The sequence below is a fragment of the Gossypium arboreum genome, chromosome 11 (assembly GCF_025698485.1).
Source record: "Gossypium arboreum isolate Shixiya-1 chromosome 11, ASM2569848v2, whole genome shotgun sequence".
Lineage (NCBI taxonomy): Eukaryota > Viridiplantae > Streptophyta > Magnoliopsida > Malvales > Malvaceae > Gossypium > Gossypium arboreum.
The window spans coordinates 72550864-72563912 of NC_069080.1; the positions used below are offsets into that span (position 1 = coordinate 72550864).

At 31.6% G+C, this 13049-nt stretch overlaps 1 protein-coding gene across 1 annotated transcript in view; it reads left to right on the plus strand.

The window, feature by feature from the left end:
- The first annotated feature begins 6233 nt into the window (after positions 1-6233).
- Positions 6234-13049, plus strand: part of LOC108471359 (exocyst complex component SEC3A-like) — a 43126-nt gene continuing 36310 nt past the window's right edge. The window contains exons 1-8 of the mRNA XM_053022406.1: positions 6234-6422; positions 6513-6829; positions 7183-7253; positions 8005-8085; positions 8743-8810; positions 8989-9091; positions 9407-9552; positions 10126-10243. Coding sequence (XP_052878366.1) covers positions 6619-6829; positions 7183-7253; positions 8005-8085; positions 8743-8810; positions 8989-9091; positions 9407-9552; positions 10126-10243 — 798 coding nt within the window. The 5' untranslated portion in view covers positions 6234-6422; positions 6513-6618. The remainder of the gene's footprint in view (positions 6423-6512; positions 6830-7182; positions 7254-8004; positions 8086-8742; positions 8811-8988; positions 9092-9406; positions 9553-10125; positions 10244-13049) is intronic.

Genomic DNA, 13049 nt, shown 5'->3' on the forward strand with positions numbered 1-13049 from the left:
ACTCTCTATTAAAACCACCACAAAGTACACCAACCACTAAACACACCTCACACAATTATTCATGGTATATTTAATAACCTAAAGTTATGCTTCCGTTGCGCTACTATGATCAACGATCAACAACAAGACTAACTCACAATTTAATATTTAACAGTATTTACTTCGAAAACTTCAGTTAGGCATACATGCATGCAATAAGGTATTTATTAAAAAGATTATTTTTGGAGGGGTTTCAAAAATAATTTTAATAAAAAAAACATATGATAGATTTAAATTGTAATATGATAAGTAGTTGGAAAGCTTTGTTTCACAAGGTTTGAAAATAATATCGTGGGATTATATATAAAAGTCTTGTTTTGGAAGATTGATTAAAACATCACACACGACTTCATAAAAATGTCTTTTAATTAGTACACTGTCAGTTAATAGTTTACGTAATTTGTCCAATTATACATTTCATGTATGCTAAGCATTAAATTGTTCTCTAAAACATACGTATACCATCTAATTCTTATTTCAATGGTCAGTGGCTCTTCACTTGCACTTGTATATTATTCAATCAATTTATAATACCAATCATCAAACAATCACAATCCATCATTTAATCTTCTATCTAATACAATGATAAAAATTTTAAACCAAATAGTTAAAGAGGCCATAATATCCAATTACAACCTAACAATTAAAACAAATTCTAATTCAAAATCTTGTAATTTGGTCCCACATTGCCTTCCTCATTTGATCTGGGAACACATCAACATACCTAGGTGTAGCCTCATTATGCATCATTTGGATGGCTCACTCCCCCCACCTCTTCACAAGCAAAGTCATTGCAATATTATAAAAGAGTGGGTGAGCTTATTTAAGCTTAATGAGTGCTCAAACATACTACAAGTAAACACATCAGCTAGGTTAAAGAAGACATACAATAACAGTTCACATATTATTATAGCTCTCACCAAATAGTAACTCACACGACATAACCAATCTCATAAAATAAGCATTTAGCATAAAATAGGCAAAACACATAAAATATCAATTCGCATCAAATAATAGTTCATGCAATATAACAGTTCATATCTCATAATGACTCATATATTTCAATCTGTCATCCTGGATTACCTGGCAATGATGATCTACCACCCCGAATTTCCTGATAACGATGGTTTATCGAATCAAATCTTTCATCTTGGCTTGCCCGAAAATGATAGCCTACCACCTCGAATTGCTCGACAATGATGGTTTATTGAATCAAATATGTCATCCCGGGTTGCCCGGCAATGATGACCTATGACCTCAGATTACTAGGCAATGATGATTCGCAAAATAATATGGCTTACATGTAGCATATATTACACACATAATTACAGCTCATATATCAAACTAGTATAGGCTCGTATATCATTTTAACATAGGTTTGCAATACATATAATAGGTCCACATATCACACATAATTACATAGTATAAGTTTGCACATCACATACAGTTACATAACATATCACCTATAGGCTTATATGTTAATGTACAAGGTTCGCATGTCTTTCAACATAGGTTCACATAATATGTATCTTAAGTTTGCATATCATTCTTAGTAGGGTTCACAAATCATACCTAACAGGGTTCGTATTTCATACTTAAGGGTCCGCACTTAAGTAGGGTTCATACACGAGGTTTAGATTCACACATGGAAAGGGTTTGCACTTAGGTATAGGTTTGCATAATGGAATGATTTCGCAAACACTATGGTTTACATAAGGTATGACTGGTAAACATTATTTGGGGCTCGCCCATGCACTTATATTTGCGTCTTACAGGGTTCCCACAATACACTATAGGCTTACACATTAGGTAGCTCACACAAATTAGCTCGCATAATGTAAAACATTTACGGATCACATGCGGGGGATCATATCAAATATACAGGCACACAAAAACATTTACGGATCACATGTGGGGGATCATATCAAATATACAGGCACACACAATTTTAAAAAATAGCTCACATACCAACACACAGTAGGTTTGCATATTAATTGAACAGGGATTTACATGTTTTACCTTAGCCTGCGTATTGAGGTTTAAATGCAATATATCAGACCATTCACCTTAGCAACCATTGCATCGAATACCATGCTCAAATAAGCTTTTATTTGCATCCGTCCATGCTTTTGGAGGCTCCCAAATGAATTGGCACTTAACATACACATCAAACACATTACAAAGGCATTACTAACAACAACAAACACCATTAAATCATTCCAAAATCATAGATCAAAGCCTCTTAACCTTTATATCGAAAACTTAACTAGTTTTACCAAAATAGGTGTTTAACCACTCAAATCTTATTTCTAAGCTTGGATTTCAACTTCATACACACTAAATATAATCTAATTACTGATTTAAACCATCAATTTTACCCAATTACATTGATCTAATTTTTTTGAAAAAAATAAAGCTTATGTGATTTTTAAAAGGGAAAAACATTCAATTTGCTTAAATTCATTAAGGATTTGTTAAATTAATATCAAATACCTTTTAATTAGATAAAAATGAGTTAGAAATTACTTTAATTAGCTAGAAAATATGAGATCCACCATTTTCAAGCCAAAAATCAATTTAAAATCAAGTGATATATTGAGATCTTAATTAAATAATTTAAAACTCGAATTGAAATAACAACTCACTTGGTTTAATCATAAAAAAAAAATTAGAATCTCACGTCAATTTTGAAAAATCAACGATCTATGGAGCTAATTTGAGCTAAAACGTGTGAAGATTTTCTTGAGAATTTTAAGGATTAAAACATGAGTGTTCTTTAAAATTGAAAGGAGATTTTGTGCTTAGAGAGATTCAGAATAAAAAAATATGAACTAATTTCGGGAGAAAAGCTTTAATTTGGTGTTTGGAAAATTTTTGAAGAAGATGTGAAAATGAGGGGGAAGGGACGGTGGGGTTGTTAAATAGACAACCAATTTTTAAAAATTGGGTTATTGCCCATTTAACCAACTCCAGTTTGTTCCCTTTTTTCAAATAGGTCATTACTTTTTAATTAAAACCAATTTCAAAATTATTTTCAAATCAAATCTCATTTTTAAAAAATCCGTTTTAACCAAATTAATTCCCGGACAACAAATTTTAATTTTCTAACCTAAAATTATTAATTCTAATTGTTTTAATATTTTATTTAATTAATTCTAAATTATTTAAATATCCAACCTATTTACGAGTTCTGATTCATTAACCCATAATCCTACTTATCCAATTCTAATGATTCGATTTTTAGGATATGATTGCATACATCAATTATTTTCATATTAAATTTTAAATATTAAAAAATATGTTATTAAATTTATAAACCTTAAACTTTAAACCTATACGGTAAGCCTTAAGTGAGCAAAAGTTGATTTGCCTGCTCAATTTAGGATGGCTTATTAATACCATTTTTTAATATATTGATTTAAAATTACTTTATTAATTATATTATGAGTGCTGCAAAAAAAAAAAAGTTCAAGTGTCCGAGAATCAAACCCTTCATGAAATTTTATACATAAGATCATTACCATTTCACATGTAGTTTATTCGATGAATATCTTTTTATAAATATTTTTTACATAAAGATTTTAGTTTTATCCATATTTTAAGTGTGACATAATTTAGTATTAGTAATATTATATAATAAATTATTTTTAATCATTTATGAAAATAACAAAATTAATTTATTATGTTAGGAATTTTGATTTTCTATATAATTGCTCCTTTCATTGTTTGAACAATAGTGTTAGAACACCAAACGGTGACATTCAAAGTGTATGTTTTTTGTTGGCACAATTTAGTATGTAATCATTTTTAAAGTGTTCTTAAGCATTAAAAGAAGATAATTTTGTATATAAAAGAAATTAGATATGATAAAAGGTTAATCTTTTCTTTTGGATAATATTACTGAAGAGAAAAAGAAAAGTTTTAAAGGTAAAATAGTTTATTTTTGTTTGCTTCAGGTTACATTTTAGTCATTTATATTTGAAATGTTACATTTTAGTCATTTACGTTAACGTATTGTAATATTTTAGCTATTGAGTCGTTAACTGCAATTAACGGTGTAACAGTAAGTTGGCGTGGCACGTTAAATAATCATTTCAAACAAAAATTTTAGGTTAAATTATACAATTGGTCCCTATAATTTTTCGTTTTGAGCAATTTAAATTTTTTTATTTTCTTTTAACTTTTCTTTTTTTTCTCTTTATTTCCTATTCTCTTATGCTTCTCCTTATGTTTTCCTTCATTCTCCATCTTTTTTAACATAAATTTTCTATATTTTTCATTTGTTAAAATTTTTTTATATTTATGAAAAAAGAGCAGGTGAAAACTGAAACCACAATAAACTTATTTTGTATATTCTCACCCCAAAATTACAAACCTTCATTGTCCATTATTGCTTTAACGAACCAATTTGGATATCTCAATGACCTAGTCCACAAGCTCGCCTCACTCGAAGACCTTGGTAGTCGTGACTTATAGCAGTCCACCCTCAACAAAGTTCTCAAGTTCATTCCCTTAACCTCCTAACCAACCCCCATGACCACCTTATCTATCTTACCTACAACATTCTTGCCCTCTAGAAACTACATTGTTTTACGGATTCTTTAAATGAACTCTACACTCTCAATGACTAAAGCGACTACCATTACGAAACTTACCCTCAACTTTAACCAAACCAATTTGGTTCCATGCTCCCTTTCTTTCTTGAGTTCATTCATGCTCAGCTTCCAATCAAGCTTGCTTGGAAATATCCAAGAGGTTTAGATCAAATTTATCGTTTATTTAATTTTATTTGTTAGAAAATAAAATAAAAGAAAAGGAATAATCTACACAGATTCGTAAAAGTTTGGAAATGGAAAAATATATGTTTTGAATATAAAAATTCAATTTATGTTTAGATTTATTTAAGGATATGAGTTCTTATATTGATTAGTTAGATCTAATTTTAGTTTCAAATTTAGGTTATATTCAAATCAATATTTGATTAAGAATGATTGATATTTGGTTTTATAGTGAAATTTAATTTAGGAATTATTTGAAAGAAACAAAGACTTTTTTTTTTTTTGGGCAAAGATTATGTTTCTGCAGTGGAAAATATGAGAAGAGAGAAAATAAAGGGAAGAAGAAAAGGAAAATAAATAAGTAAAAAGAAAAAAATAAATTTTTCAAAAAAAGTATAGGGACTAGTTTTAACAAATGGAAAACATAAAAAATCAATCTAAAAGTTCAAAGAACATAAAAGAAAAGAATTAAATTGCTCAAAATAAAAAAAATATAAGGACTAATTGTATAATTTAACCTAAAATTTTATTTGAAATGATAATTTAATGTGTCACGTCAGATTACTATTACAACGTTAATGTCAATTAATGCTTAGTGACTAAAATGTTACAACTCGATGACATAAATGATTAAAACGTAAAATTTTAAAAATAAGTGATTAAAATATAACCTGAGACAAGCAAAATTAAATATTTTAATAGTTTACCCAAGTTTTAAACATGTTGAACTTTATCGTTATCTTTCAAGGATTTGATCGACTTTAAATTTCTTGGAGATGAAGCTCTATTTCGAAGATTAATAGAACAATTTGTGAAGTAATCTTTCACTTTAAAGCTGATCCATTGAGGCATATAAATAAGCAATATCAACGCACAAGAGGGTGTGTTTTTGGAATGTTTTCTAGTCAACTAGTTGACTATCTTTGCTTTATATGTTAGGCATTCCTTGGATAATTTACGTAGATGGTAAAGTAAGGTTATTTAAAAAAGTGATTGTAATAATTTGAGTTTGATATTAGAAATGCAATTATTTATATTAGATTGAGCTTAAGCTAATAGTTATATAGAGTTAATTATTTTGTAAAATTATTTTTTGAGTGAAACTCTATAAAGTAGTATTAGTAGATCCTATTTGATCTTTATTATCTCATTACTTTGTTCCCTACTTCACTTTTGTAATAAATTATTTTGTTCCAACTATACTTTGCTCCAACAATGGTTGAAACATTGAGTTGGAACAACTACAAACAATGCTCTTTCAATTGGTATAAGAGTATTCTATGATCAATTTGTAACCATGAGATTTGTGAAGAAAAATAGTTTAATTACTTCCCATTACTACTCAATTTGTTAACCTAAAATTTTAAGATATTACTTTAAAAGAATACTCTTTAAAAGTTAATAAATGTCTAATTGAATGATAAAACAATTACTCTTATTAAAAAAAGAGTTTGAAGGTTAAAAAAAAACACTTTTCAAAAAACCATTTTTCAAAAATAAACTAGCCCATTCATTTTTCACAAATTATGGTGTCTCCTATTTGTTTCTTAAAAAAAGTTGAAGTTAGAGCCTTCAAAATTCAAACTTCAAACCCGATTTATACGGGTGCGTATTATTCTCACAAATCAAAAGCTAGCATATATCGCTTTTTAAAATTTATTATTATTAATTTTCATTTCGTTTGGTTCGTTACAGTTAACTGTTAATCACACATTTTTCACATTTCGCACTCTTTCCCGGAGATTGGGAACCTGGGAAGCTCACAGCGGTTGAAGGAAGGAGAAAATCCAAGGAATAGGAAATGGCGAAATCGAGCGCAGACGACGCGGAGCTAAGGCGAGCTTGCCAGGCCGCCATCGAAGACACCAAGCAGAAGGTCGTGATGTCGATTCGCGTCGTTAAAAGCCATGGGATGTGGGGAAAAACTAGTGTTAGTAGTGTTACTAGCAAATTGGGACCAATGGCAATGGGGCGCCAAAACATGGCTAAACCCAGAATCATTGCTATCTCCAGTACGCCCTCTCCTTAACCTGGATTTAGGATGTATTGAATATATATATTATTTTGCTTCTTCTCGATCGAGATTTCATTCATTATGCTGAATTACATAACGCGATAGTGGGCTACCGAACTAACCTTTACGATGGTGTCATTGTGCAAAACCGGTAGAACAATTCAAATTCACGAATATTAGCTGTGATTTGCAACGGTTCTTCAATTAAAATAATATCATTAGATCTGAAGTGAAATGTGTTTCCATATTCGTCTTCTGCGGGGCTCTTGTTTTGTTGGATGCTTGAAATGTTCTCATATTCGTGCAAGGCCCTTTATTGCTTGTCCTCATGAAAGCCTATGGCTTATGCAGCTAAAGCAAAAGGTCAGCGGACTAAAGCTTTTCTGCGAGTCTTGAAGTATTCTACTGGAGGCGTTATTGAGGTAATTGTCCTTATTATAGTCTTTTAAATTTAAGTTAACAGGTCTTAGGCAAATAAGAATTGCCTAGAAAGATTATCTTACGAGTTCATGGTTCTTTATTGAGTAAGCATTGCTACAGTGTTACACTTAGTAGCATACAAAAACTGAACTCGGAATTATAACGGTGGCCATCGCATGGTTGAATTTGCTTTACTGTGATAGATTGTGATCTCTGAAGCTGTGGTCCTCCATCATTTTTTTGCTAGGACTTGGTGGTACCGTTGCTTGTGTCTTTCGCTTTATTATGCTAACGTAGTTGAAAATTGTTGGTCATACAAGGTTGACATGCTACGAGAATAAATTATCAGCGTGTGATTTATTGTCTTTTCTGTGCGTTATTGCTGAATCAAAAATCATAAGATGGCCATGATAAGGTGGGATACAGCTTTGTTTATTGTTCTTATAGATCATATATTTCCCTGTTCTACTGAAATATGCTATTGATAAAAAGTAAAGAGTATTATTACATATAACAAAAATAGAGCTTAGCCATGTCTACCTTCTCATGTGAAACATACAAGCATTTATGAAATCACTTTTGCATTACTGAGTAGAGAATAATTGTAGAATAAAAAGAAAGCAAAATTCATTAATGTCCAACACAAAGTCAGGTAACCATTGGGTTAAAGATGAGATTCTTTAGTCTTAACTAATAGGTATTCTAGTGTGATTGATTGTTAGATATGACATATGAAGTTTTGAAATTGTACAGGCTGCTGAGTTATACAAACTGAAGCATCTTTCGAAGGTGGAGGTTCAATCTAATGATCCTAGTGGATGTACTTTTACATTGGTGAGCTCTTTCTTTGGTTCCTTTTCTTTTGGTTGTCTGAGTAACAATATTCTTTTGAGTGCTGTATGTTGTTCGATCTTTTTCTACTCCTGTAGGCCAAACACTGTTTAGTAACTAGGTGACTTGATGAAGCAATTGAGCAGAAGTAGAATGTATTTTTCCCTTAAACTTCTTTTCCATTCTCTCCCTTAGACATTGCAGTTGGGCAGTTTGAACGGGGTCATTTAGGCTTTCAGTCTTTTTGGGTTTGAGTCACTAGTGGGTTAAGCTCTTTGGGTTCTGGTCATTTTTGGATTTGGGGTTGTGTTCGGGCAAATTTTGTTCCATTTTTTTAGTTTATGTAAGATATAACCGTTCTTACATAATTTAAACGCTCAGTCTAGAAATAATTTACTGTTTCTTTGAATAGTCTTTTATATTATATGGCATTCTTTTGTTGTATTTGTATATTAACATCAATATTTTTAGCACCAAAAGTGATAAAATTTTCTTTGTTAATAATTGATTGTAAAAATACGATATATTATTTTTTGATATTTAAAACAATTGATTCAATGGATTCTAATATTCAACATGTAAATACATTATGATTTATATTGTGCACGCATTCTGTCTGCTTTGGATTTTTTCTTCAGCATATAACTAAACTTCTTATAGGGATTTGATAACCTTAGAAGTCAAAGTGTTACTCCACCTCAGTGGACTATGCGCAACAGTGACGACAGGTGGATTGAAATAGCTATGGACTGAAGATATCACCTTTTTTTTTTGGGATGTTTCTTTTTGCTCATTTTACGGTTCTTTAACAAAATTACACTTATCTTCTTTTCGTAATTGTTCTATTTACAGTTGGCTATTGTTGCCTATGATTATTTATTTCTATGTCCTTAAATGTTTTTGCAGGAACCGCCTGTTATTATGTATCTTAAACATTTGCAGAGATGTACTTGGTCGTATACCGAAAATTGTTGGTATAGATGTCGTGGAAATGGCCCTTTGGGCTAAGGTGAATTTGATGACTTTATTCTTCCTAAATCCTTCACTGTTGAGTGATACTAAATCATTTCTTTATGCAAGTTATAGATTACTTGAAACTCATAGAGAACAGAGCGTAAAATAAGCTTTCAGTTGCTGATGCCTAGTGGCCAAGATTAAGGATATTCTAAACTTCTGGTCCTTGTGGCTTGGTGGTCATTATTATAATTTCAATGTCAAATTATGATTTTGCTTGGAATTTTAAGTACATTAACATTAAATTCAAGAAATCTTATTTCAATTTTTCTCTTTTCGTTCATGGATTGGACTTGTATATTGTATCTAGGAACATACACCCTCGGTTACTACTCAAAAGAATCAGCAAGATGGTCCAGTTCCAAGTACAGTAATAGACGGTGACTTGGATGTGACTGTTGAAAAGGAACTTGTCTCTCAAGCCGAGGAAGAGGACATGGAGGCTCTTTTGGGCACGTATGTTGTTCCTTTGTACAGTTCTAAGGTTCTTCAGTGAAATTCAGATGTTCTTCACCCTTAATCGAGTATTCAGATACCTTTTTAAACTATGAAATGCTAAAATGCTAATGAAAATTGAGTGACATAAGGCATTGAGTGTTCAAATTATATATGTTGCATTTAGTTCTTTTAAAAAATAAAATTTCCAAGAATCATTTATCCAAAAAAAAAAAAAAAGAAAATTACATGTATCATCTGCCAAATTGCTGAGATGGTTAGATCACAGGTGAAGTCACAGTTCTATTCTTCATGGTGATATGTGTGTATGAGTGCGGTCTTTATCTTGGGAGTCATATCAATTATTTGAAAACAGAGCAAAAAGCTTGAAGATATGATTCTAGTCGTCATGGTTCCTTGATAGTCTATGATTCTTGAGCTCTTTTCCTTCATCGTCAGTTTCATTTGCATAACTGAAAAGTAATATACTGTTTATTTTATTTTTTTATTTCATATATATTTTTTGTGTTTGGTTTGTAAATGTTGAAGCACGTAATGCTATCCCAATGCGTTTGATCATAACATGGTACACAGTTATGTCATGGGCGTTTGTGAAGCAGAAGCATTTTCTGAGCGGTTGAAGCGAGAGCTTCTTGCTCTGGAAGCTGCAAATGTGCATGCTATTTTGGAAACTGAACCTCTAGTAGATGAGGTATTCTCTTCTATTTTCTGTTTTGATTGTGTTTTCCTCTAGTTTTGCTCTCAAATCTTACTGGTTCCATGTTGGTACTATTAAGAATTGAAGAAATCATTTTTGTTTCTTATTTCAAATGATTGCTATGTGCTTCTATTTAGACAAAGATACAAGAAAAATTCTAGGAATGAAATCAGGATCCTATCCCGAAAATCAGGCTATCCCTACAAATCTGGAACAATAATATATCTAAATAATAGGAGTTTACAGCAATTCAGTACTTATAACTAAATAATCCATGAGATTCTCCAACAGTTGCCCCCAAGCTGGTGAAAAGATGTTCTCCTTTCCCAGCTTGCTAGTAATCTCTTGAAATGAAGTATAAGCTAACCCCTTAGTTAATATGTCTACCAACTGCCCCCGTGTAGGAACATAGAGCATGGGAATTAATCTACTTTCTAACTTCTTCTTTATGAAGTATTGGTAATTGGATTGTGGGTGATATTAATAGTGTTGTTACAATACCTCATTGGCCCATTCCATTTAACCTTAAGATCTGGAAAACTAATCTTTATCCATAAGAGTTCACAAATGCCTTGGTCCATGGCCCTAAACTTTGCCTTTGCACTTGATCTTGCTACCATTGGCTGCTTTTTACTCTTACATGTCAATAAATTCCCACAAAGTAGAGTTCAACACCTGGTAGTCAATCTCCTGTTGGCGATAGAACCAGCCCAATCCACATCTGTATGGTCTTCATCAATTTGATTTGTATTCTTCCTAAATGTAATACCTTTTCCAGGAGTAGTTTTGAGATACTGAAATATCCCTAGGCAGCTTGAAGGTGAACAATTTTTCGATCGTGCATGAACTGACTTATCACACTTACAACATATATATATATATATATATCTTCCTTCTGGTATCTTTCCTTATCAAAACTTCGTCATATTTTGCTTCACTCAGTTTGTGGTTCTGTTCTATGGGTGTATAAATTGTCTTACATACCAACATTCTCGTTTCTCGAAGAAGGTCAAGATTATATTTTTGTTGAGTCATAAAAATTCCTTCTTTTGACCTAGCCACTTTAATTCCCAAGTAATATTTGAGTCTTCTAAGATCTTTAATCTCAAACTCTTGTGCTAATCTGTTTTTTAGTCTCAATTATGTTACTTACATACACAATCAATAGTATAACTATTCCCTCAATCGAGTGTTTGATAAAGAAGATATGGCCCCCTTGACTTCTTTTGTAATTTATTCTAACCATCATCTTTGTGAATCTTTCAGACCAAGTCTGAGGCGATTGTTTCAGCCATACAAAACTTTCTTTGGTTCGATGAACACTATTTCCTCTAGATTACCATGTAAGCATGCACTTTGCACATCAAATTCCTGCAAACACCTAGTTGCAATAGACAAGAGTATGCGTTTTGTATTCATTTTTGTGATAGGTGCAAATGTTTCTTGATAATCCACCCCATAAATTTGAGCGTATCCCTTAGCTACTAGTCCCACCTTATATCTTTCAAAGAGCTTTTAACCTTAAAATTTATTGAAAAACCCACTTGCATCAAATAAGTTTCTTCCTTTTTGAGTAATCTACTATTTCCTAAGCTTGGTTTTTATTTAACGCAATCATTTCCTCATTCATAGCATTTTCCAATTCTTATCTCTAAGTGCCTCTTGAAAGCTTTATGGTACAGAAATAAAGTTTATTTGAGTGAGAAACTCTTGTGTTTTGGTGAAATTTTGTTTAAACAAACAAAATGGAATATTGGCTGTTGAGTGCAACTTCGAGTTCCTTTTCTAATAGTTATGAGAACATTTAGGTCATCAAATAGGATAAAGATTTTGTATTTCCATACCTGCGTTTGGATTAGACTCTTGAACTTGCACCATTAAGGGATTGGACACTTTTCTTCATGAGTATGCTAAGAGTGGATTTTCAGTAGTTTTAATTGGCTTGTCAGGATATGCCTTGCTTCTGCTTGGCTCATGGTTTCTTGGTTAGGAACTTGTGTAACGCCCCCGTACTCGAGACTATCGCCGGAGTCGCGCACAAGGTGTTAACGGACTTAATTCATTAATTAAACAGCTCAAACAATTTATTTTAGAATTTCCAGACAAGCTGGCTAACTGCGTCACAGTCGCTAAAAAATTCATATCTCGAGTTATGAAACTTGAAATCCAATTCTGTAAATTTTTCAAGAAAATAGACTCATATATTTACTTACTAAATTTTTTTCTAGAATTTTTGGTTGGGCCAATTAGTACAATTTATTAGTTAAAATCTCCCCTGTTTCAAGGCTCGACTACTCTGACTCTTATGTATTACGGATCAGATATATCCCTGTCCAGAGTTTCAATGACTATGTCGTTTGTTTCTCATAAAATACTCAATAAGGATTTCATACATGTAAGATACAACTCCTAATTGTTTTTTTACAATTTATGGTGAATTTTTAACTTTAGAACAGGGGATTCAGAAATTGCTTTGACCCTGTTTCACCAAAACATAAATATTTCATAAAATACAACTCTTTTACCTATTTGGTTTCTTCCAAATGAAAATAGATTCAGTAATCTTCAATTCCATATTTTATTCTATCATCTAATTCTATCTCTACTATTTTTAGTGATTTTTCAAACTCACGTCACTGCTGCTGTGTGATTCTGTTTTATAGCAAATTTCACCATTTTATGGATTTCCATAGATTAGTTAGCACATAAAGCATACGTGTTATCAAATATAATCTCGATTAGCCACTCCAATAGCTAATCATTCTCAAACATTTCCATGCCATCCATGAGCTATATCATA